The sequence below is a fragment of the Gavia stellata genome, chromosome 1 (assembly GCF_030936135.1).
Source record: "Gavia stellata isolate bGavSte3 chromosome 1, bGavSte3.hap2, whole genome shotgun sequence".
In the NCBI taxonomy this organism is placed as follows: domain Eukaryota; kingdom Metazoa; phylum Chordata; class Aves; order Gaviiformes; family Gaviidae; genus Gavia; species Gavia stellata.
The window spans coordinates 20,570,645-20,596,741 of NC_082594.1; the positions used below are offsets into that span (position 1 = coordinate 20,570,645).

Here is a 26,097-nt window from a genome sequence, read left to right on the forward strand (position 1 = left end):
GGAGAAACTACGGATTTTTTTCTTTATTACAGTTGGATGGGCTGAAGACCGTATTGCTTGCTAAGAGCTGGGGATATATGCATTTATATAGATATACACATCTATATGTTTATAAATATGTCAGTGTGTGAGTATAAAGTGGTGGTTTCTTAGACTAACTGGTTTGACCTTGAACCTGTACCAGTCAAAACAGAATATTACTCTTATTTATGCATTTAATGGATTGAAGAAAGAACATTTTCTCTGTAACTGCGCTAGGGAGGGGAGAGGAGTGGAATATACCTAATCTTATATCTCCTGGGTTTGGCACCATCATTATTGTTTATTCTTATTCTCTAAAAGCAGAATCTTCTGATGGCTCCCTTAGGTGAAGTTGGGAACTATTTCGGTGTGCAGGATGCAGTACCCTTTGGGAATGTGCCCGTTTTGCCGGTGGATAGTCCGGTTTTGTTAAGTGACCACCTGGGTCAGTCTGAGGCAGGTGGGCTACCCAGGGGGCCTGCGGTCACGGACTTGGACCATTTAAAGGGGATCCTCAGGCGGAGGCAGCTATACTGCAGGACTGGATTTCATTTAGAAATCTTCCCCAATGGTACTATCCAGGGAACCAGGCAAGACCACAGCAGATTTGGTAGGTATTATCCTTAACCCTTTAGTGGTCATGCGATGAAATAACTGCGGGCGGGGGGTGGGGGGGTGCGAGGCGGGCGGGGAGGGGGGTCTGTGCTGATGGCTGGTCCGCCGAGGGAAAAGCTGAATGTGTCCGGGATTGCAGATGTGTACAAGCGGCACCACCGCAGCGGTGCAGGAGCCCTCGCCGAAGTCGCCGGGTGTTCGGTAGCGATGGCTGTGTAGCCCCAAGTTCTGCTTAAGAGCAGACACGTACTGGGAGGTGGTGGTGGCGGCGGTGGTGGAATTTTTGCTCAGGACGTTTCTGCTGAATGATTTGATTTCGCGAGTTTAAAGGGTTTTTAATCATTAACCACTACAATTTAAAATTCACCGAGTTTCCTGAAGGGAGTGGCTGTCGTCCTGTACGCAAATTAACGAGGGCTTTTCTTTCGTTTTCTCCGCCGATTACCTGCCCTAGTAACTGCCTGAATTGCAAACCCAGCCTACTTCGCCTCCCGGCGAGGATTCACCGGCAGCGCCCGCCGCTCCGCAGCGGGGCTCGCCGCACGCCCGAGCCCGGCCCCGCACCCCGCAGCCGTGCGGCGCCCCGGGAAGGAGGGAGCGCAGGTGGGGTCCGTGCTCACCCGCAACCCGCCGGCACGCCCGCACCAAAACCTGCCTTTCCCGAGCGTGTCAAGCTGGCAGAGACTTGGAAAGAGCGTTCTCTGGATTTCCTTTCCAGGGGACGCTATTTGTGACTCAGCAGCGAGGGCTGGAGGGCTCATGGCTTCGGCCACTCTGAAGAGCCTGTGCACGCACGCATGCACACGCGAGTCAAGTGGGCCTGGAGCTTCTCTGCTGCCGGGGAGGCTGTTAGAAGGCCCGGCAGATCGCATGTACGAAAGTAACTAAAACAGCCCGGACGAGCTGATCCTTCGGGTTTCTAAGGAGGGGCGAGGAAAATATGCCAGGTTAGCTCGCCACGCTCCCAGCTGTTGGAAGGAGTTAACTTGTGAGTGAACTAACCTGACAGCACTTAAATTCGGTCGTAAAAACAAAGTCCTGTGGTGATTTTTTTTTTTTTCTCTCTGTCTTCGTATTTTAATGCCAGATGTTGAACGATATCTAAACTGTATTTTATTGCTTTGTGAAGCTGTTTAGATAATACCGGTGCGGTAGGAGATGATCTCCAAAGGGCGCGGGAGGGAAGGGGCGGGGGGGGGGAGGGAAAGGGAGGCGGCCGAGGCTCGCATGGGCGCAGGTTTATCCCACATCCCCCGCCAGCCGCTGCTCCCTGACGCTCTCACGCTGCCTCCGGGCTCTGCCTCCCTCCCACGCCGCCCGCCCCGGGGTCCCCGGGGGGGTGGGGGGCGGGAGCGTCGCGGCGCTCCCGGGGCGCGACATCCACGCGTGCTGGCGAGAAAAAGTGCGGAAAGTGTTTCGGGCAGTGAGGGGAGAGGGGGAATTGTGCATCTAGGCGTTCTCCTTGGCACAGGCAGACGCCGTGCACAGCTGCTGAACTACAGCGCAGGTTGCCCCCTGCCCGCCGCGGGCGCGGGCACACAGAGGCGGGCGCGGTGCGGGGCCGGCGGGGGAGGCGCGGTGCGGGCCGCCAGCAGGTGTAGGGCGGCCGCGCCGCTGCGCGCACCGGCAGCCGGGGCTGCGGGGGGCCGGCACCCCGCGGGGCCCCGCCGCCCCCGGAGGAGGGCCGCCAGCTGTTCCCTTCGCAAGGCGGCGGTGACCACATTATTCGCGGCGTCTATTTTTAAAAATGGCTTTCCAGCCGCAGTTGGAGGAAGCTGACGATTCCGAGGGGCAGCTCTTCCAGCCCTTGCAGCGCGTTGGCTTTAAATAGATTTATTTTTTTCCTTCTCGGTGTGATCGCCCTCTCCTCCCCAGGATGCACCCTTGTGATAACTCTTCTCCCATGGAGCGCGCCGGCGATGCCCCTGCTCGGTCCGGGGTCGGGCAGACCGGGCACGGCAAAGCCCTGGGATGCGTCGGAGCTCCCGGCTTATTTGGGGGCGGGGAAGGGATCTTGGTGCTTTTGTATCGGTGCCGTGACATTGCTGTTGTGTTTGTGGGAGGTCACCGAATAGCAGATGCTATTTGGGTTTTGGTGATTGTAAAGTCTTTTGATCATCCTGGGAAGGTCTGCATCCTAACGCGGGAGCTGCCCGGGGGAGAGCGAGCGAACTTGGTCCCTCTGCGCGTGAGGGAAACCGGCGTGTGTGTGTGTGTGTGTGGATGTGGGGGACGAGTCAGAAGGAAGTTTTCCTCCAGGAATAAGGAGGACAAAGAGAAAACGCCGGGGGCTGCGCGTAAACTCCTCTCTGGGCTCTGCCTTGTGGGAATCCCCCTCCCCGCACACACACACGCACACACCTCTGGAGAGGCATCAGATAAAAGCAATTCTTTTGTGATGCTATGTTGGATGTGTGCCTATTGCATACAATAAACCGAGCCATATTGTGTGTCTATACTCGCCCGGTTCTGGGAGACCTGGCATTTCGCAATTCCTGCAGCAAGATGTCCATCTCTAAAAGAAAAGCTCCCCGGGAGAACCCGGCTCGGTCCCCCCTGTAATGCGATCTCAGGTGATCAAAGCCTTATCTCTCCGGGGTGACAAAAGAAATTTTTTTTGATGCAGTCTCCTTTAGTCTAGGGCATTTGCTAGACAGTGGAGTCATTGTAAATTCAGGAACTCTGTAACAGCGGAGAGGCGTGCCTCTGTGCGTCAGCGCAAGTACTGCATGCACAGCATTAAAAAAATAGGAGCATGCAGGAAAAGGAAAAAAAAAAAAAGCTTGTCAGCAGGTGACCTCCGCTCCCCGGGACCTGCTGCTACAAGGAACCGCTGCGTTCATCATCTGCGGGAGCCGCGCAGCCGCCCGCCCTCCCGCCTCCCCAGGCTCTCGGGCTGGCGAGGCGGCTTCAGCGCCGGGGAGGGCGCGGGGGGCGGCTTCGGCCGGGGTGGGGGGGCTGCTGCTGGATGCGGGGGGCCAGCTCCTTCCCCCCCCCCCCCCCCCGCCCCGTGCTGTCTCCGGTGGGAGCCGGCAGACCGGGGCGGGGGGCGGTGAGACATGCGGAGAGCTCTGGCCTCCGGGAGTGGAAACTGGGGGCCAGGTTTTAGGGGGAGGGGAGGGCCCCGAGCAGCACCCGCAGTCTCCCTCGCTACTGAGCGTTGCAGATGCGGAGGGGCTGCCGGGGGTGGGGGGGAGGCGGCAAGGGCGCGGTAAGAGCCTGAAACTGAAGCAGGGCCCTGCTGCCTCCTGGGGGGCTGTGGCTGTCTGCGCTCCCCTCTCTTAATTGGCATCATGTGGGGGAGCGGGCGGAGCGGTGACAGCTGCCACAGGCGGGACGCATCCCGGCGGAGCGCTCTGCTCAGCCGAGCGCCGCAGCCCCGGCCGGCGGGCGGGGGGCGCCGGGGGCAGGGGGGCGCCGGGGAAGCCCCGGCCCTCGCCCCGTCACCGGGCTGACATCCTGGCAGCTTCTTAGCCACGACGGGCTCTGCCTTCCTCGCCCCTCTGCTCCTCCCTGGGTGAATGATTGCTTGCTAGGTCCACGGCGGCACAGCTCCAGCCACCTGCGCTCTGCCTGCGGGTCCTCCGCCGCTTCCCTTCTCTCTGCTTCCCCGGGAAGTCGTGCAAAGAAGTGGCTGACGAGATGCTTGTTTACCGGATTCGTTGTCGTAGATGGCATGTTAGGGTGCTAAGTGGAAGCTAAACTGCTTCAATCCAGCAATACAAACAGAGCCTATATATAGCCAAAGACAAAAATGTGCAAAGGGCGGAACAGCAACAACAAAAAGATCTGTAGTTGCAGAGATGGTCATTGCTTAAAGCCAAGGCAAATCCTTCTGTAGGTCTGAGAGCTAAACTAGGTGAAAGTTAAAATTTCACATTGTGTGAATGACCCACCTCCTCTCTCCTGTGAGCCTGGCAGGAGAGCAGGACTGGCCAGGCCGGTGTCCTGCTGCCATTCAGCATGGTCAAAGTTGGATCATGGGGAAGAAGGTACATGAAAAGGGCTGATATGGCCATGAAAAGGAATAACTTCCCCCAAAACTTTCTTCCTAACCTCTTTGTGGAGGAGTGGGTCTTTGCCTTGAAGTGGTTTCATTAAAGAAAATGCTCAGTGTCTGACAAGAAGATACTCACCATCCCATGTACTGAGACAGTTACTTCCTCTCTCTTTTTCTTCTCTTCCCCATTTTGAGCTATAAATAGGGCCCTAGCTTTCAAAGTTTGGAGCTGTCCTGATTTTTGTTTGGTCCAGCTTCATTCTGAAGAGGAATATCTATTTTAGTATCTGGTTCAGGTCTTAAGTACTATCTGTATATTATAGAAACTATACAGTGAAAATATTCACAGGATTGTTGGGCCAAATCATGTAATCCTTAAACTGGCAAGACTTGTGTAAGACTGCATGCTTGGCCCCAGATAATCTCTTGAAGGACTTAACAGCATGGCATATAAAACTTGCTGTGAATAGGCTTTTGAATATTTCAAATGAACAAGTTTCTATTCTGATCTCAAATATGTGGATGCTCTTTGCCAAGTACCTTAAATTCATCTTCTGCACTTACAATAGGATGTGACAGTGCTTTTTTGTTCTTTTGACACACTAAGCAGCATGCATCCAAATATTTGAAATGAGGACAGCAATTAAAGTCTACATTTATACTGATGTGAAAGATGCCAGACTTACTAACTTAGCTATAGTATGGTATAATACACACTTAACGTAAGATTTAACCTCAGTTAAAATTGCTTGGTAATATGTATCAGGTAATATGATAGTTTGGTAAAAGCTTTACAGAAAAAGCCTTAGTAAGAAATCTGGAAGTATTGCATGTCCAGATATAATGGGAACGTTTAAATTGTTTCAGTGGCTCGATTGTATCTGAGAGAACTACATATACCAGATAAACAGCATGCTACCACTTTTTATTACTTAAAAAAAAATCCATAATTAGTAAATATTTCCTCCCAGTATTTTTTATTTGTGCATATGTGGAGAATAATTTAAGATGCCCAGGCCTTAAAACAGGGTTATCAAAACAATAAGACTATGGTGTTTGTAGTACTGAATAATATATAAGGTAATGATCAATAGTCCCTTACAGGGAATACATTTCATCTTTACATTAGCTTGGCTATAAATTTTCCCTATTGGCTTCAACTTGTGCTGTGTTAGATTTATGTGATTCATGCCTGTTATTGATTAGTGCAAAAGTATTTTGTGGGAGATGCCAAATTAATTGTTCAAAAAATCCATGAAAGTGCTTTTTTATTGGCCACGTGAGGCTCAACAGGTACTATACTGATATTTTATTGTTTCATGTAAATGTAGTTTCCAATAAGGTTTAAAAATAGTGCTTAGACATGAAAATTCACAAAATATATTGAAAATGCTACTCTGTGCTTTATTTTGTGGCTCAGAAAGTAGCGTAACGCAGCAATGCGCTTCTGAACATAGCTGGATAACTCCTGTGAGATCATTAGTCTTACACGAGCGCTCCCAAAGAGGAAGCAATTTCCATTTTTTCCACAAGACTTTCAGGTTTATGCAAGGTTTGGCTGGTAGCATCCTCATTGAAGAGGTAAGCAGTTTGCAGGGAATGCTGCCAAAAAAACCCCAAACCCTCAGAACCAGATGATCTGATACTTGATACAGATACTTGCTCTGCCGTGCACATTGATGCTGAACCTAGAAGCTTTGCAGAAGCATTGCTTCTCTGCAAAATGTTCTTCTCTCTAGATGTCTGTGTGAGCTTGCTTTTCCATGCATGGGAAGACTTAATCATTTATATGCTATTACTTAGGTTTAGAATATTTTAATTTTCCAATTTGAGATGAGTAAAAAATAACACACCAGAGAGAATGGTTACTATTTAGACAGAAGTGTGTGAGACTCTGGACTATAATAAGGATTTTCATTTCTCAAGCCTCTGGAAGATCATACTGTGAGTAAATCTTTCCCCATATTCCTGATTTATTGGTGCCTGGAAGTAGATCTTTTGGTTCCATGTGTAACATTGTTTTTATCTCACAATTCTGATTCAAATGTATTTTTTCAGAATTTGTTTTGCAAGCCAAATTTTATAGGTTCTTTAATACTGCTAATTTTGGCAATGTAAAAACTTGGGGTTTTTTTCTTTGAATGTATTATTTGTTGTGCAAATCAGAATATGACTGAACTTTACATCTGTGTTTAGGAATGATGAGAAAGATTGAGAGTAATCTTTTAATTTGATACATTAAGGATGTCTGCAATGTATCATTCTAGCAGAGACTCAAAGGACTTCACTGTTCAAGTATTGTACTTTAAGATATATTCATTTGTTCCTCATGTTCCTCCAAACAACTCTGAAAATGGGAAAAAACCTTGGAAAATGGCTGCTTGTTGCTCAGGGATCAGTCACATCTGAAAAAAAAAATCTTTCAATGGAAACAATATGTACATTGTTTGTTTTTTTCCTGCATTTTATAGGTATACTGGAATTTATCAGTATAGCAGTGGGCTTGGTCAGCATCCGAGGAGTCGACAGTGGACTCTACCTTGGAATGAATGAGAAAGGGGAACTGTACGGCTCGGTAAGTTCCCACTAGCCTTGGGCAGTCATGATCCTTATATTCTGTAGGAAAAATACTCGCTAGCTCCTACAAGCCCCTGTTGCACTAGGTGCTATATGAGCACTCTTTCTGCTCTAAATATCTTGCAGCCTAATTCGAAACAAGACCCTGTGGTTGGTATAACGAGGATGGGGCAGGGAAAAGGTGACAAAATCAGGAATGAGTACTAATGTGGATGGACGACAATTTAGATACAAGCAATGAAGACTGATGGCCTGAGCTGGTCATTGAAGACTAAAGGATGTACTGTAATATTTGTAAACGTGTCCTTTCAGTAGAGAGCTGAAATGAGACAAAGTCGCTGCCTTTTGTGCATAGGCAGAGAGCTTTCTAGGAATTGGCAAAAGAAAGTAGAGGGGGAGGTAAAGGGTGGCATATGTGGATGAGAAGATGGGAAATAGGAGTGGATAGAAGTTATAAAAACTATAGGAATGAGGGCAAGAGGCTTGGTGGTCTTGTCCTGAAAGTTCAGCTGGTGCTCCCTGCGGGATGGCAGCAGGAGTAAGTAATGGGTGTGAGGGAGGAGTAAAGCTTGGTATTTCAGACGTGGGGGTTAGGCTGGCGGACCAGCCTACCTGCAGCTGATGGTTGACTGTTCTCGGCAACGTAGGCTGTCTTGCAGCAGAGGAGTGTGTGTATGTGTGCATGACGTGACCCTTACCTGGGAATACTTGAGACATCTGACGTATGCTGGGGTTCACACCCTGGGGAGATCGTGTGCAGGGGGAATCTGAAATTGAGCAGGTAACTCCCCAAATAGTAGGAGGCAACCTCTTCTAGCAGTAAAGTATCAACCTCCGAAGTTGACAAGGACTAGAGAAGCAGTTGTATTTGAGGAAGAGGATGGCGGGTTTGAAGGGTAAGCGAACGTCTAAAGTGACGGGAGGCTGTGTATTCAGTGGGGTTCATTAGAAGCACAGAGGAGAAGGTGACAATGGTCAACTGATGGTGTAAATGTCGCAAAGAGACACTCAAAAAGTTAAAGTGATGGAGAGTGGCTTTGGGTGTAGCTGGAGATATCTGTGTCAGAGGGGAGTAATGGTAACGGGGAAAAAGGTGGGGAGGGAACTGAGTGGGACAGCAGTGAGAGTGGGAGGAAACAGGAGAAGATGGTGATGAATGGGCAGGTGAAAACAGAAGGAGTAAGAACTTCCATATACATGGCGGAGTGTGAGGAAGTGAGACTAGGAAGGTCCAGCAGAAGTGTTTTTATGGGGGTGTCCAGGTTCACTGATCCCTTTCTAGTAACATTTTGTGTGAGAGAGGGAAGGAAGGGGACTGCCTTCTGAGCAAAGAGCAGGCTAGGGGAGGAAGACAGAAGGTACAGATCAAGACAGTGTATGTGGGAGGCAGAAAAAGAGGTGGTAGAATGAGGGGCAAGGCTGGGATGGAGAACATGTGGACCTGGGAGAAGGGGAGATGCAGAGATGGTGAGAACCTGTGAGTGGGAAAGGCCAAAGAAAAGGGATTTAGCATAAATGGCAACATGGAGGAGGAGAAGGTTGGAAGGATGGGGAGGAACAGAGAACAGGAATGGATGCAATGACAGATGTAAACAAGTTGCCTGTGAGGAGTGAGGAAGTTGTCATAAGTCACAATCCTTGTGCAGCTGGTGAATGGGATAAAGAACTGGCGAAGTCACGAGTGCTTTTATGGTTCAGTTAGGCAACAAAAAGGCAGAACAACAACAGTAATATGAATCGGTAATGTTGATAATCATCAGTAAGAGTAGTTGTTTAAACAGATAAACATAGTGAATCAGTTACTCTACACTTCAGATATTCAGAAAAAGAAAATGTGGTTGTTGGTAGGTCTTAAATGCATAGACTTGGGAAAGCAAATGTTATATCACTTTTCTGTGCAATTTATATTTTGTGTTTGTAATACGTTTGACTGTCAGAGTGAATTACTCAAAACATTCTTTGCTGAAGAAATATGCACAAGAAATTCTTTGTAGATTACTAAGCATTAATAAAATAGTTGTTCCATGAACAGCAGTTCTAAAGGAGCCTGCTTTCCTAGGGGTTTGTGTCTCACAGTCCAAGACATGGGTCTCCCTAATCTTCTGTCCCTGCAGTAACACGAATTCCCCAGCCTTTTGTGTTTCTTGCATGGAGAGAGAGAGAGAGACAGTGTTAGCTGTCCATGCTCACCGGATTGTCAGTTTGCAGGGATTACATAGCTCACCACTCCCAACTGGGACGTGCAAATGATTTCTCTTCTTTACCCTGCCTCTGATTAGTCACAAAACTGATAGGAACTTAATTTTCTTGAAGACCTTTGCCTCCTGATTGAAACTGGTTGAAAAGCTAGGGAAGGACAGGCCGGCAGGCAGATGGATGTACAATATAATTGGATAACCTCTTTTCCCTAAGAAGTGACGCTAAAATATGAAGCCATTCATAATGGAGAACTGGCAATCTATAGGGCCAGAATGCAAAGTTCAGGTTAAAATCTGATGGATGATATGGCTTACTGTCAGCCTCCAGAGATGGGACATACTAAAGAGTGATGGTAATTGAATTACATTACTGCCAATGAAATATAACCTCTAATGGCTACTCAGTGTGATGATGCTTTAAAGCCTTGTCAACACTAGCAATCCTAGTGCCTATATTTCAGCAACTGTCAGCTCTCATAGAAACACTGAGATAAGCAGGACTCAGAGCAGATTTTCATGTAGAATTGGCTGGACGTTTCTAAGTGACAGTGTTTTGCTTTTTGGTTTTGGTCAAAAAAAAGCAATTAATTGAAAATAAAGTTCTCTGATGGGAATAAATGTTGCAGTTTGAACCAGAAGCAAGGCACAACCCAGCACAGAATTATCTTTCTGGTGAGAGAGAAGATCAGTTTAACTTAAATTAGTTTTGAGACTGATATGTGATAGACTGAGGTTCAAGTTTTTCACCTGAAATAAGTGGAGCGGTCACTTGAACTATTCTGTAGCCACCAGCCAGCTGTCCTTCGCTGCCTGTGCTGGGAAGTGGGTCCCTCTGTCTTGGTTTCTTCACTAAAGGCCATGACTAGCACCAGCTTTGTCATGGAGGAGGTACACTTATGAGGCTGTGAATGTGTTTTCTAAGGTGGGAAAACTGTTTCCCATGCACAGTTGAATAGCAACCTAAGAAATACCTGGTTCTGCTCTGCATCAGCATTGTGGATCTAAGCAGGTGTGTTTCAGCAGGCATTCAGCACTGCTGGGATAGATGCCCTGTGTCTCTGACACTATTATATTTATATTAAAATTACCGCATAAAAAATATATTAGGTGTGAATCAAATCAGCGACCTAGAAGACTTCTGTCCTTCTATATTTGTGCTTGAAATATTTGGCTCAGAAGGATTTTTCCCAGCATATTTGTGGTGCCACTGGAGATGGGACATATGGCAAAGCAGAGCAGCCAGGATGGGTGATCTCTGCCAATTTTCATGAAAGGCAACGGTAAAGACAGTTTCAGTGTATCTTGATCCAGACATGTTCCTCTGGGCTTTCTCAAAGTGCAGCTTTCCTCCTAGATTAGCCGCCTGACAAACTTCCCAACTTGCCACTGTTACAGGGGGCAGTTCCTACTGCGTCTTCTGGTTAAGAGAGCACAGTGACTCTCGTGCTGCTCTCAGGCAGCAACATAGAACATACGGTGGCTGTTCTCAAGTTCCTTCTCATCCCACGGGTTTAGCCAGGGAGAGCTGAAGATATATGTATATGGTGCTGCAGAGAAGCCAGTGGTAGCTACATAGCGATGACTTGGAGCCTGGTGAGTGACAGCAGCTTTCCCTTCCGTCTCGCTCTGTTCCTGCTCTCCCTCCCCTTACCTTGCCTTCCCCTTGCAGCCTGCAGCTATGACTCATCACGTTTCACAACAGCTACTGTGCTTGTCACTGGAGAGGAGGAAAAATCCAAACTGCAGATAGGACCTGAACGGTGTTAACACACGAAGACCTTTTTCCTTCCGGAGTGCCAAACAGCTCTTGCCAACACCTCTGGCAAGAGTGTTAGCAAATGTCTCTTAGCTGTGCTCCTTGGTGCCATGCTGTGGAGCGAGGGAGGTCTTTCTGATCAGTCCCACAACATTCATGCCTTCATGGGCTGTCTCCACCCTCATGCTGCCCTGCACCTCTGCCCTTGGGAATATGAACAGTCAGCACCCACATGGCAGACAGTGATGAGCACCCACACCATGGGGTGCCCATCGTTCCCACCCCAGGCTGTCTTCTCAGGCAGTTCAGTGCTACCTGGAGCACAGCAGGGACCATGGGACACCCTCGCCTCAGCTGCCCTCACTGTCCCCGGCTCTCCTGCAGTAGAGAGCTGTGCTACATCCCGCTGTTGGCATCCCTGCCCCACAGATCTCCCATGGATGTGGACCTGCCCCACTCCTCAGACTAGATATAAGGAAGACATTTTTTACAATGAGGGTGTGAAACACTGGAACAGGTTGCCCAGAGAGGTGGTAGATGCCCCATCCCTGGAACATTCAAGGTCAGGTTGGACAGGGCTTTGAGCAACCTCATCTAGTTGAAGATGTCCCTGCTCATTGCAGCAGGGGGGGTTGGACTAGATGACTTTAAAGGTCCCTTCCAACTCAGATCATTCTTGATTCTGTGAAATGCTGGTGTCTCCATTGCTCCTTGTGTCCTTGGCAGGTGGCCAACGGCAGCTCAGGTTGGATGCTCAGGAGGAAAATTGGGAGTTGGAAGATCTGGAGCAGCTACAAGGGGAGCTGTGCAGGGGGGAGGAGGAAGGCCGGAGGGGAGGTGGTGGAGTTGTTGGGAAAGGGGAAGAGGGCTAGGAGTGCTTGGAAGGAGAGGGGAGGATAGAGAGAGAGGCTTCATGTGCCCGCAGAGCAGCTGAGACAGAGCCAAAGAGCCCCGATCTGGAGCCAGGGAGGAAAGCTCCTCACCTCTGGGTTTCAGACTTACCGGGTGTGTGCAGCAAAGTGAGATTTAGGACTGCTTGTAACAAGGTAGTAAATTGCTGTCCTTCAAAAAATTAACTGAAAACTTGTTTGTCCCAATGTTTTTGGGACACTAAACCTGCCTTTTGCTCCTAAAACTACTGGGGAGAGGTTGGGGGAGGAGAGAGAGAGTACTGTCCTTGAAGAAGCATGTTTTCCCAGTAAGTGTGCGGGGAGGTGACGATATGCCTCTTTATTGTCCCAGCAGGGCTGCACCTGCAGTGTTTTGTGCTTTTGTTTGGGTCCCCACAGTCCTGGAAGGACTATGCAGCTATAAAGACGGGGGAACAGAAGTTTTTTGAGGAAAAAAGGGACAATTTTTTGTAGTTTACTGAAAATTGCTTGGTGTAGGTGAGGATTTGTTTTGCTGCATTCTAAAAATATCTTTTATGTTCCTGTGCAAATAAGGGAAGGGAATTGTTCAGCCCTTCAAATGGTAGGTCAAGGTGCACGGAAGCAACGTGAAGAAAAAAACAGGTTGAAGGTGCATGTTGGGAACAACATTTGGGTCAAGTATATGGTCACTGCAGATACCTGAGAATAGGATAGATAAATAAATTACCCTGCAGTATCATTCACACTTTCTTGTTAGTGTTAAACACCGCCAATCTAAAGAGATTCCATAGGCTTCAGATTTATTTATTTTTTTACAATCTGGATTATCTGTCCATCAGTGTACATGCAGGTGCCTGTGGTTGAGGTGAGCCTGGAAACAGAGGACAGTTGCAGCACACAAGAATTTTTGGAGGCAGATTTAAATGCCATTTCCCTGAGTGAAGGTGCAGACTTCTAGGCTGAGAGTGGTCAAATCCCAGGAGGAATAATGGCTACGGCAGCAGATTTAACGCTTGTGTGTAAAATAATAAAGTGCCTTTTGCTCTATGGTACAAATAGTGGAGAGGGAGAGGGCAGCTCAGTGGTACAACTGGTGGAGGGGCAGAGAGAGGGCAGTTCCTGGGGCAGCTGAGTTCTGAGGAGTGATCAGGCTTTCTGCATAAGCAGCATTGCTCAGGAAAACCTGGCGCTCCCATGATCAAAAACCCGATGGCATCTTTTAGCAGTAACAGCGATTGCGTCTTCCTGAGTAAATCCGCTTTAAGCAGAAGCGTTGCAAGAAGCAGGCATAGAACTAATTTGGAAGGGCAAACTTTGCGATCTGAAGAGAACTACTTCATAAAGGTGCTTATGGCTCTGAATGTGAAGGAAACTCGGAGCTTTGTCAGAGATGCAGAACTCCTGTAGAAATGGTACCCCAGCAAGGATGAAACTGCTGGGAAGGATTTGTAGTCTGATGGGCTGTGGGTGCTTGGCAGAGGGTCTGCAAGGAATGGGAGAAGGGCAGATTGCAGAAAAGCATATGTCTTAGAGGTGTAGAAGCACGGGGTTAAGATGGAAATTGCTGCAATGAAGCTGACAGGGGCTCTGAAACGTATACTAAAATATAAGGCAAAAAATGTTAAAGCTATATAAATGAAAAGGGAACAGGAGTCTTTATAAACACTGTATTCAAGCGGGAGTGTGAATACAGTATAGTCTGAATGTGGCTGCACAAAGTGCTAACTGGGCTAGCTAGTATTTCTGACAGACTCCCTGGGGTGGTACCATGGGACCGGGGGATTCCCTGCCGTCTGATGAACAAAGGGAGCGGGGGCAGCTGACACCACTGCTAAAAGAAGTGGCTCTTTTCCCTCCAACCATCCATCCCCTCCCTTTTACTGGCACAAGTGTTTCTGTTGCTGCCCAGTGAATTGAAGCGGGGAATTGGCAAACAATCTGGCCAAGCAGAAGGGCTGTCTTCAGCCACAGTGGTTCCCCTCCAGGTCACTGCAAGATGTGGTGTGAAGGTGGGAGCAAGCCCGGGCGAGGGAGGGAGTGCTTCTTTCTGAGGCAATGCAGGTGTTTGCCAGCCTCGAGTGTTTGCGGACCTCCAGCCGCGTGGTTTGTGTTTGGCTGGGGGCATGACCTGGGAAGCAGCAGGGCTGTCAGTCTGACCTGGGCTGCGCTCGGGGCGTAGGAATACGCTTTTGAGCGGAGTAATAGAGGAGGGCCTGGAAGTATGTGCAAGATGAGCGTACTGAAGTTGGATGAATAGCTTCAGGCAAGCCTAGTATTTAATTTTTGGTAAGAATTTATTCTTCTGGAAATGGGAATTATGGTTGCACTGATCTGCAGGGTTGTGTTAGGTATGACCCAGCAGAAGAGGGCATTGGCTACAGTAGGTAAAATGGGTGTTAGTCGTTGCCTTGTATGATAGATAGCGAAAGAACTGAAGAGAAGACCGCAATGGGATGTGTTGCAAAGTATCAGACTGGAGTGAAGCTATTAGTGGAGTTTTATGGATTGGTCCTTGGGCTGGTTTTATTCCCTGTTTTTATTAGGGACATTAAACAACTTGTCATAAAAAAGTAGCAGTGTGTTATTGAAATTTGCAGATGTTGCAGAGTTGGGAAGTATTTTCAGCGTAGAAGGATACCTCGCAGAAGGGATTTGATGATCTAAAGCACCCAAAATGTTTACATGTGAGGCTCATGGAGAGCTCTATCGGTGCCACTGCATACGGCACCGGTAGGATCTAGTCCAAATGCAAAGTGCAGTTATGGTCACTTGTGTTAAAGATGATGAAGTGAAACTGGAACAGGTGCAGAAAGGGCTTACTGGGATGATCTGAGGGATGAAAAGACTATAAAATGTTAGAGTTGAAAGATCTTGGCTTATCTAGCCTGTAGAATGAAAACTGAGAGGGTGTGCTCTTTGTTTCTGTAAATACATTGAGGTTTAACACCAAGGAGAGCAAAAACGACCTTGAAATAGAGGCACTAATGAATTGGTTTGAATGGGTCACAAGAAAGCTTAGGCTGAATAATTAGGAAGTTTCAGGTCATGAGGAAGTGAGATTTTGACCTGATCTGAAGAATTTTTTCAGGGAGGTGGGAGGTAAAGCATAAACTTCTTTCTCTCTGCACTGCATGGTAGGAAACAGCTTTGTAATTGTGGACGTTTTCTTTGTAGAAAGCGTAGGTCTGAGAAAAGCCCTGAAACGTTAGTTACTTGGGAATATTTGTCTACAGCCTCGTCTACTTCATCTTTGCCTATAGCCTCTCGATGACTTTGGATGGGCAGCCTTGCTGAAAGCTGGGTACTGTTAAATGGTGTTCCTCACAGGTACCAGAAACTGCAACCCAGTCAGCAAAATTATAGCAAGGTATGAAGAACTCTATAGAAAAGAAAGGTCTTTCGAGATGTGGGTAATGCTGTGGGAAGAATTGATAGGTGAATCCATACACTTAATACAGGTAATGTGGGAGAAAGCTCTGCGTGAAACTTAAACTACTGTGGTTCTTAGTAAACTAAGAATTCAGTCCATTTTTTAAATCAGAATTTCACAGATTATACCACCTGTCGCCAAAGAGGAACACCTACTATTAGTGTCCTGTGGGATAGATACTACACTGTTCCTCATGTCTTTGATTTTCCTCGGAGGACTTCATTCCAGAGGCTTGCCAGGTCTGTGGATAATTTTATAAGGGAGAAAAAACCCTCAGTGCTCTCCTTACGTTGGTCTCTGTGATTCTGTGCTGAACTTGGATTCTCACTACATGTCTGGGACAGGAAAGTGTTAGACTATCTCCTACATAAATTTTATATCTATCTCTAAAGCTAAACTTCGGTAAAGCAAGATCTTACTTGAACCTTAATTTAATGTTTTGCTTTCCCCTAATTAAAGATGTATAGAATTTTGTATTCTTACAAAAATGGGAGATTAGAGGTGCTGCTTGAGGAGACAACTGAGGTGATCTCACACTTTGCAGAAACCCCCTTCCAGAAAGGGCAGCCTTGGTTCCCTGTGTCCGCTGTGTGCTTCTGCTTCCTTCCTTGCTCCAACACCAGCACTCATCTGACCTGTCCGGAGGCTAATTTAGGGATCTAAAGCCACAGAAGAAAGCTTGCCTTTATTTTGTAGGGTTGCTTTTCTGCCAGTTTAGCTCCCTGAACTGGCTTGTTGCCTGTCTGGGCAAGCACTCATGCTCAGTAAGGGAATCCGCTGCAGTGTGGGATGGGAGAGGGGTTGAGTACGGCGCTGTCGGCAGCGGGTGGTTGTTAGAGTGACGTAACTGCATCCTAAACCCGAATCCTACCCAGTGAGCAAGTGCGGGGCATGTTCTGTTTGAATGTCTTCAGATTCACTTCTTTGCAGTTGTGCAGCTCCCCAGTCGCTGCAGCCCTGAACATTTCTGGAACTAGCCGTGTTAACAATACAGAGGTGTGAAAAGGTTCAGCATCTTCAGTTGATCTGAGAATAGTATGTCGAAGTGACATACTAAAAGAGCGTCATCAGCAGTGTCATACTGAGATATGCTTGGGAATTATTCGCTGTGTCAGATAAAGATCTGATGTGCTCTGTTTCTGACTCAGGAGCCAGTGGGATCTGAATGTGGCACTCTTTCCCACCTTACCATTCATCATTTTCAAAGACAGAGTAGAAAAAGTCTGCCCTGCGGGGATTTCATTAGGGATTTTGTCTAGGTTGAGATTTGCTTTGCGGTTTGAATGTGCTCAGGCTGATTTGGTGATGTGCAGTAACACAGTTCATTTATGTCACATTCAAGAAGTTTAAGAAATAAAGCTTGTTACAGTGCAAATCCAATTTTTTTCCCTTTTATAAAGCCCTTTGGTTTCTTTTTCATTCCTTTTGCAAAGGCAGACCTCTGCCGTTACTTTTTATTTGAAGATCAGATTTTATATCCGTGTTCCATGACTGCTGCTGAGGAAAAATTTGGCTTCTAGTGTGGATGCTGCATGCTGTGGATGCCTGGCCCAGGCTGTGCATCTTTAATCTGCTAAACTTTACACTTTGAATTCAACACAATTATGGAGGCACTGTAACTGTGACTCAGGAGAAATTTTGACTTGATTCTATTACGGTTGAAATGCTGTTGACTTTAATAGAAGCGGGATTGGACCTGCTCCTGTAAAACCACCTATTAATTTTATGGTTGTGTCAGCAGACCCCAATCAAGATAAGAGCTCTACTGTATTCATCATTTTAAAAACCTACATCTAGACAGCGTTCCTGCCCATAAGAGTCCGCAATCTAAAGACAGTCTTTTAACATGTAAGTGTTTATTGCCTTTGAATAGCAAGGGAGTTTTGGCCTGCCAATGCCTTCATTAGGATAGCATCTAGTGTATCATCTGAACTCGGAACAGAAAACTTACTGGGGGAGACTTCAGGAAAATCCTTTGAGTCATTTCAGAAAATACAAATATTGTAAAGCTTAAGCCAAATCATCAGGGTGTTTTTTCCTTTATGCTTTAAAAATCTGAATTCTTTGGAAGAGCCCTGTGCTGCTGGTACCTGGTAGACCAACTTCGAGCTTTTCAATTGCCAATTCTGTTGAAGCTGTTATTATGTAGCTATTTGGTTTTTTTCAGGCAGATTGACAACTTCTTTCATCAAAGCTGAAATTAACTGCATGGCTAAAGTTTGACCCATTGAAAGACAGGCTCCACTGATGTGTGTGTGAGGAGTAGGGGTCTCATGGAGAAGCAGAGCCACCCGACTTCCTGCAGTGTTTTCCAAAGGCTGGGTCAGCTCTATCACTGAGAACATAAGTCAGGGCATAGCAGCACCAAAGATACGTGGATTTTCTGAGAAATCTTAGGGAAATCTTCTTTGTCCTACTCAGAAAGTGAAATACTAAAAATTGTGTATCTAGATCCATTACTTTATGGTGGGATTGCCTCTAGGAAAAGGAATGGGGCAAAGTGTCCAAAGGGTCATCTCTGGAGAGACCGCTTATGAGAAATGTTTGCCAATGGAGGAGCACTGCTGTCTAAAAGGGCAAATGTGGCATCTTTTCTTCAGCAGCAGCAGCTCTTTGAAATGCTGGCTTTCCTTTGTGTCCAAAAAAGGTGGGAAATTAAAAGTTTTCATTTTTAAACAACTTAAACTGAATATGCAATTGAGTCCTGCTGGGTAAAGACCTTAGAGTACCACCAGCCCTTTGCTATACTGCTCATCAAAGCATTGTAGATTTTAAAATCTCTCTGGCAAATTGATTGGTTTCCAAGACTCCAGTGGATGTTTGGCATTTCAGCCAGGAGGACTGGATCTTTCCAGAATGCGATAGCCTGTGATGCTTTATTTGTTTGATGACCCCCATCCGGAATGACAATGTGGTCAGTAATGTCCCTGTCCTCTGAGCTAGTACCTAGCAAGTAGCTTTACATAAAATGAATAACAAAATATAGAGACAGGCTTTCGTTCATCAGTCCTTGACAAAATCATCTTGCTGAAAGAATAAAACATGAAGTATTTTCATAGTGTATGTTTTTATCTCTACATATATATTATAATTATTTGGTCCCTGTGGCAAAGTGTTTTATGAAGGGCCCTGAGCATTCTGCTGTTTTTATGATGACACCTTGTAGCTAAGGGATAAGGTGCTTCTCTAATGGTGGATAAATCCAGTTTGGGCTGTACTCACTGAGTATAGATACTCATGCAGATTAAGTACTTTTTATCACCCACTTTACAATGTCTTTCAGCATGTGAGTTTAGCTGCTCCTGCAAAAGGCCGCACTTTCTGCTCAAGGAGGGCTATCTTTCCTTTAACCTGACGTTCTGTGCTTACAGAACCATAAAACAAAGTAAAAAATACTGACAAAACACACTGATGCTATGCTCCATCTTAGCTGTATTTAAGGAAAGCGTGTTTTATTTAAAAATCTCTCTCGGTTAAAAGCTTAACTAGTGTTTCAGGCTAAAGAGTGTGTGTGTAGCTGTAGGATAAGAGCCCTGGTTTGACATACATGTTGTCTCTCGATAGAAGAGAATTTGTGGAGTGGGGAGCTAGGGTAGGTCAAGTTACAGCTTTCAGTAAATCTGAGCATGCCTGAAATGGTTCTTTTAGTGTCTTAAAATATTTGGTGCCTTTTTATCATTGCAAGCCTGATCCAAGTTCCATTTAAGCTGATGGGAACTTTTCTCCTGTCTTCTTTAAAAATTGGCTCCAACCCCCGTATCAGATTGCATACCACCTTGCTTTCTGATTCTTGGAAGGGTTCAGCCAAGCGTTATGAATTAGATGCTTAGATAACATTGATGACTGCAGTTCTTGATTGTGCCAGGGAAACCAAAAATAAAATAGAGGTCAGAAGTGTGACTAGTAAATGGCACAGTGTGGGCCCGGTCCTGCTGGCGCAGAAGGGAGGGGAACACACCTGCTCGTTTGTTTGTTTGTTAAGAGTTGACTTCGTCCCGGCCCCTCTCCGTTGTGGCACGGAGAAGGAAGCTCTTCAGCTTCCAGAGAAATGGCGCTGTGGCAGCTTACATGGCCCAAGGCCTGTCCTTGGAGCTTTGTCACGACTTCCAACAGCAGCACGAGCAGACCCTGGGTGTTTAGGTGAAAATGAGTTTTCATCTAATGCACTTGGCTGGGCAGATCTAAATCAAACCTTTATGGACATAAGCATGGCTGCTGGTAGGCAGCCTGTGCTGGCAGATGCGAGCTTGGGCACAGCGGGGTTGCTCTTCCTATAATGATTTCATGTCCAGGGAGGGCATGCTTAAAGCTTGACAGATGCTGCAAACTTGAAATCTCAAAGGAGTGGATATCAGTGAAAGCAAGAGCTGTGGATTTGGCAGCGGCAAAAATGGATGGAGGCCTAATTGGCATCTCATCCTCCTGTGGCTCATGTCAGAAGAGCTCTGTGAACAGCCCTGGGATAGTGTAGTGCTGGACCCCAGTCTGGTGCCTCCAGAGGAGGTCCGTGATGGTGCGGAGGGCATGGGAGTGGGAAGAGAGGGGCAATGGGGCAAAAGGGCAAAGCAATGAAATCCCTGCTGCGTTGACAGCCTCTGGGGATTTTATTGTTGATGCTGGAGTCCGCTTGCTTTGTTCAGGAAGCTCTGCTTTTCCATCGCCTTCGTCAGGATGTGGAAGCACCATGGTGTCTGGATCTGTGTAGCTGTTGTGGCTTTTAGTGATAACAATCACAAGGGGACCAGGTTCTGCCAGGTCTCGGGAACCTTACAAACTTTTTGTATGAAACGTATTAATCTGTAAGCACCCTCATAACTGCTCCGTGGCAGCAGTACGGAACAGTCACACTTTCTTTTTTGGTAAGTGGGGATTTATATATAACAACAACTTTATACAAATTAATTAGAAGTTTAGGAGGAGAAACTAAGGTGAATACTTCATCTCTGTGAAAGTACCAGGTGACCTAAAGCAGGGAAAATGCAATTGCCTAACTGTGTTTTTGCCAGGACACCTTGCCTGGAATATGAAATGCATGTGAGTGGCAGCGTGGGTGCCTGGCTATTTGCTTGGTCTCTCTTCTGGCCCTGAAGAGTTTCCTGCTGTCTTTCTGAAGTGCTCATGGAGAATCACTGACACAAACACAAAAAGCCACTCAGCTTGTCCTTTTGGAAGACTTTTTTTTTCTCCTTCTTTTTTCCATGTTCTGTCAAATTATTAAACAAAGCATTCTGAAAAAACACTGCTTGGAGAAACTGTTCGAAGAAAACTCTGTGACGTTCACCAAGTCAGACACTCAGTGTGCAGGGCTTGCCTTGCACTGCTGTGTAACTTGGAAAGGAAAGTGGCAGTGCTCGGACACGGGTGTTTGGCTTCTCGTGGTGGCTGGAGGTTGTCCGCTCAGCCAGAGACTAACCAGCTTAGCCTGGAAGATCAGACAAAGCAGTGGCCAAATGCTAAACTACGCCTTTATTTATGACAACTCTGGATGAGTGTTAATTATTAGCTGAATGTAGTATGTTCTAGAGGCTGTTTGCATTACAACATGGGAAGGGCCAACTGCATGCAAAGTGCGTGTGCTTGTAGGCAGAGCAGCAAAGAAAACCACTTTGGAAGAGAATAGGCTTTATTTTTTTGTTTCTCCTCACTAAATATACACAGATTTCATTAACGTCATATACCCATAATGAGGGATTTGTGTGAAGTTATTTAGGAGACTATATATTTAAACCTGATTTTATTGAGACAGGGTGGCTTAACACAGTGATAACATGCAGCCGATATGTAGGAATTGCTGACTACATCAGATATACTTCTTGTTAAGAGTTGTTTGGACTTCTGGATTAGGTGTTTTCCTGTGAAGTGTCTCTATTGAATCAGTGTAGCAGTCTGCAAAAGGGAAAACTGTATGTGGCATAGAACAGAATAGTTTGCCAAACATGAAACGTGTTTGTTGTGATTTTAGAAATGATGGTCTGAAGAGCTTTCCTTTTGTCAGGTTACAAAATAAATTAGAAATTTGGCTCTGTAAGGTTATTTAAAGGAAAAAAGCATATTGATGGGTTTTATACAGGACCCTATACTGTGCTTTCAATCACTAAGCAGCACAAATGCCTTACCATTCTTTAGAGTCATGAAACCATTCTCTGGGCGGTGTACATGTGTTTTTCCTATTTCCAACTAGCTTCTTCACAGGGATATCTATTTTTAAACAAGCTGGCAAATCTTTTGTTGTGGTGGCTGTAACTATCTATTAATTTACAATCTCACTTTTAATCGATCGACCTGGAAATAGGATAATATAACTATTTTTCTCCCTGGTTAGGTGGTAGAGGACATAAGAAAGGAAACTAATTCTGGGCTTACTAACACTGACCAGGCATTAGCAGACTTCTGAATTAAACCTGCCTTGGGTTTCTGCCCTTGTGATATGTGCATCTTTGCACAATTCAATTATTTGAACATTGGGAATTAAATAACAGGTTAAAAACCCCAGGTAAACTGTGGAAATGTAGTAAAATGAGAATAGATCACTTTCTAGTGGAATACTGTATGAAGAGACCTCATAGAAATCGTGTGGCATGTGGTGCAACATCTGAATTATATGATTTTGAGGTCACCTCCTTATTTGGCCCTTGAGTTAAATGATTTGATCAAGGCAGGCAGCCTCCCCTTTCACAGGAATGCAGGTTACTTTCCATAGCTGTTCCAGCTGAGTATGTTTGGTATTTGTGTCAGGCTTCGACAAAGATGTCTAGTGACGTTAAGTATGCACAAGGAAGTATTGGCACTGGAAAAATGACAGAGAAGTGAGTTGCTAGAATAAAAGTATGAAAAAAAATTGCTGTATTCTAGGGCTTAATCTTGCTTTTCGGCTGTGCATGCAGGGACTTTCTAAAAGTCACAGCCAGAAGGGGAAATGCAAGCCACTTGTGATCAGGAAACACCATCTCTCTCCCTTACTGGGAGAGTTGGCTTTCAGCAAGACCTTCCCATTCTAAGGTGGTGAGGCAAGAAGGTGCTTGTTGGCAGGATGGACCAGCATGACCCCTGTATTACGCTCATTTCTGGCTTGAATAAAGACACGTATGCTTAAAATGTGAGTATAAGCTAGTGTTAAGTAGTGTTGTGCTAGTACATAGATGACTATCCTAGTGGATATTGGTTTCTGTCTGTTGTGGTACCAGATGAGCCATTATCATAAGGATCATGGGCATGGGAAGAAGGACATGCTGGGATTTTGGTCCCCACATTATTTACAGGGCCTGATCCAAAGTCATCGACACAGATTTACTCCAGTGGTCTCTGATTACAACCAGAATTTCTAGGTGTCCTAGAAGGAAATGGTTTGATGAATTTGTAAAGAAATTATTTCACTTCTCTGAAAGTGGGATTATTAGTGTTGCTACAAATCTGAACCTGCATCCCAATTGCTCTGTCAGGTTCCTGTTGAAGTATTTGCCTGCTGCTTACATGAATTTCTGAGAATTTTGATGAAGGACAAAAGAGATGTAGCTGTGTTGTAAGAGTATGAAAAGTATAAACAGCGTAAGTTTGTAAAATAAAGATTGAATTTGTAAGCTTGAAATCCATCGAACTCATCCAGAGCGCAGTACAATGCAAGCCCTCTTATTCAAGGTCTGCTAGTTAAGTGTACCACAGCGCTGTCATGATCTATCAAACCTGCCAGATAAAGAGAGGCTATTTTAAAATTTCTCCTTCAGGGCATGGGGAAGTACTGTTCTTGCAAAGATAGAAATTTATGATGATGCTAAAAAAAATGCAGATGAAGTGAATAATTAATGAATTCAAGACAAGACTGAAATATCTTCCTAAAATGTTGCTATTTTTAGCAGGGAATGTTTCTGCAGTGCTTGTCATGTGATCCTATTGCCTTCTGAGAGCAGGAAAACAATTTGAATTAGTTTCTCTTTCCCCGTGGACCTACAGGTCCAGCATACAATACTGCTTAGCATCTGCTTCTGCCTTAAAGCAAACAAAGTGATTTTAAACCTCATGCAAAATAAAACACTAATGAAAGCTCTATTTAAAGACAATCTTTACAGCAGCTGAATAGTTTTTATAATAGTTTGTAAGCTGAGGCTGTACAAGGGGGCTACTGCAGTATGTGTACTTCCAGCTGATGCTGAGGTCCAGTAATACTCATGACTGCTGCAGTTTCTAGCTGTCAAGGGACATAGAGACAGTTATCAACAGGAGGTTGTAGCATCTGGCCCATAGATAAGGATTTAATGTAAACAGGTTTGTGCTGCTTTTCCCTATAAACAGTATGGACTGTTGCTGTGTTTGAGCTACTTCGCACGTTAAAAATGTTATCGTCAGAAACACCTCTAAATAAATTGTTATATACAGCCAGCCTGCGCGCGTACTCACGTTTCTGCACGTGCAGCTCAGCTGGACCCGCAGGGAGGGGAGTCTCCTGGCGTAACTGCAGGACAGAGTGTGAGGGATGGGACTGCTGTCTTCTCTGCCACAGGCTCCTCCTGCGACAGTGCAAGCCACAGCCACCTGGGTCCGCGCTGCCGTAGTGAACACTCAAGTGTTTTAACATCCGAAACCTGGTCCTGTCGGGGATTTCCCCTTCCTGAGGGGTGATGAGGTTCCCACTGCCCATCAAAGGGGAAGTCAGGAGCTGCTTACTTACTACTATTCTTGCCTACCGGAGCTGCCACAGGTTGAATTTAGAAGAAGCCTCCAACTCCCAAACCTTGAGGCACTGAGGAGGACCCTGGCTTTGCAGCCCAGTACCCAGGTCATAGGGGTGCAGAGGGGTGCTGGTTTGCTCTCCCCACATGCTCAGGGGTTGCTCTCCCCACGTGGGATGGTTTCTGCGTGATTCCTGTAAGGTGTGTAGGGCTCCTTGTACCTGGCTGGGACCCTGTTCCCAACCCCGGTGGGCTGCAGGGCTCTACCCCGGGAACAGCGTGCTTGCCATGAAAAGCAGCAGCGAAACATCTGGGCTGAAGCACGTTGCTTTCGGAAAGGGTTGTGAGCTGAGTCCCGAGCAGCAGAGGCGGCCCCAAAGGCGCCTGCAGCCCCAGGGCAAGCTGTAAGCTTTGGTGATGGTGGGTTTTGGGAAGCTCCTGGATTAATCCATGGATGGTGGCTTCTTGGGGGGCACTGGAGCTTGAGCTGTGACTCCTTAGTTTTGTTCAGGCACACATTTATGGCTTAGGTGCCGTAAATGCTCTGCTGCATCTGGGCCTTGGTCTCTGTTTTCCCTTCTCTGTGTATCTACCTAAAAGGACTGTTTTAAGAATTAATGTCTGTAAAACACGTGCACAGAAGTCTGTGTCGTGTGGAGCTTTGTAATAATTAGAGATTGATCCTCAGCTGGAAGCTGAGTTTGGTAGATGTGAGTGCTATTCAAGTGAGAACTCTTGTTACGAAAAAATTGTATTAAATTATCATTATTATATTTTTTGTGCCAGCTGAAAAGACTATTTCCAGGCTTATTTTTCCAGCTTTCCATCAGCTCTCCCATCCTAGAGCTCACCACCTTTTTTGCAGTCTTATTGCTCAGTCACTTGTGTGAGTCCTTCCTAAAATGAATCTGGTTATCAGGTGGCTGCTTTTTAAGCAAACCCCATCCGTTTAGACCAAAAGGATGTGGAGGGGTACACACAGACTGAATAAGTGGGTGAACTGGAAGGAGTGGGAGTCTGTGGCAGGGGGATCTGATGAATGGTTGACGTCTTCAGTGGGTCCCATCAGTAGGACAGGACACGAGGACAACCCTAATAAAGCAAACCTGGAGGAGTTCCCTCACCTAACTTCATCTCAGCACGTGGGGTTTGTGCTCCTGTTTAAAGCTCTCTTGGGTTGTGGTTCCGTGATACAAATAACAAACAGAACAAAGGGTGCTAAACTGGATCTTTTTAAATTAATGAAATGCATCAAAATTTCCATGCAGTGAAAGGACATACAGATTTTAAGGCCCTAAATTGTATTACAGCCCTGCAAACCAGTTCTCATTTTCTTTATTTCTGTCTGTTTGTTCGAATGCCTGCACACACAGTGAAGCAATTAGTTATACACGTCCAGTAATGTCTTGTGAGCTGCTTGGAAATGATCAGAAATTAAAATATCTTGTTTTCAGTTTGCTTGTTGCTGTTTTGATTTGGGCAACAAGAGTGCTGGAGAATCATTTTTGCTTCACATAGAGTTATCCACCTTTGTGACTGCTTAATGAAACACCCAGCAATACAGGTTTACTCAGCTAAAACTGGGAATATTGAAATGGTTCATCTTGCCAATTGAGCAAGGAGGTACTGATCTCAAGCCGTGAAAATAGTAATTATTTTAAAAATAGCTTATTTTTGTGGCTATCTATCTCCTTACTGCTTTTTCTTTTCTTTCCGTAGGAAAAATTAACCCAGGAGTGTGTATTCAGAGAGCAGTTTGAAGAAAACTGGTATAACACATATTCATCAAATCTATATAAACACGTGGACACTGGAAGACGATACTACGTTGCATTAAATAAAGATGGGACTCCAAGAGAAGGGACTAGGACTAAACGGCATCAAAAATTTACACATTTTTTACCTAGACCAGTGGACCCTGAGAAAGTACCGGAACTATATAAGGATATTTTAAGCCAAAGTTGA

General features: G+C 45.9%; 1 protein-coding gene across 1 annotated transcript; it reads left to right on the forward strand.

Moving 5' to 3' along the window:
* The first annotated feature begins 354 nt into the window (after positions 1-354).
* Positions 355-26,097, forward strand: FGF9 (fibroblast growth factor 9). Its single transcript, XM_059823532.1, has 3 exons — positions 355-631; positions 7,108-7,211; positions 25,852-26,097. The coding sequence occupies exons 1-3, from the start codon at positions 355-357 to the stop codon at positions 26,095-26,097; spliced, it is 627 nt and encodes a 208-aa protein (XP_059679515.1).

What these genes read in the sequence shown, in the direction of transcription:
- FGF9 (XM_059823532.1), top strand. Translation starts at nt 355, where the DNA reads ATGGCTCCCTTAGGTGAAGTTGGGAACTATTTCGGTGTGCAGGATGCA. An exon ending in GCAAGACCACAGCAGATTTG is followed by an intron (nt 632 to 7,107) that starts GTAGGTATTATC and finishes TGCATTTTATAG; the next exon opens with GTATACTGGAATTTATCAGT. An exon ending in AAGGGGAACTGTACGGCTCG is followed by an intron (nt 7,212 to 25,851) that starts GTAAGTTCCCAC and finishes TTCTTTCCGTAG; the next exon opens with GAAAAATTAACCCAGGAGTG.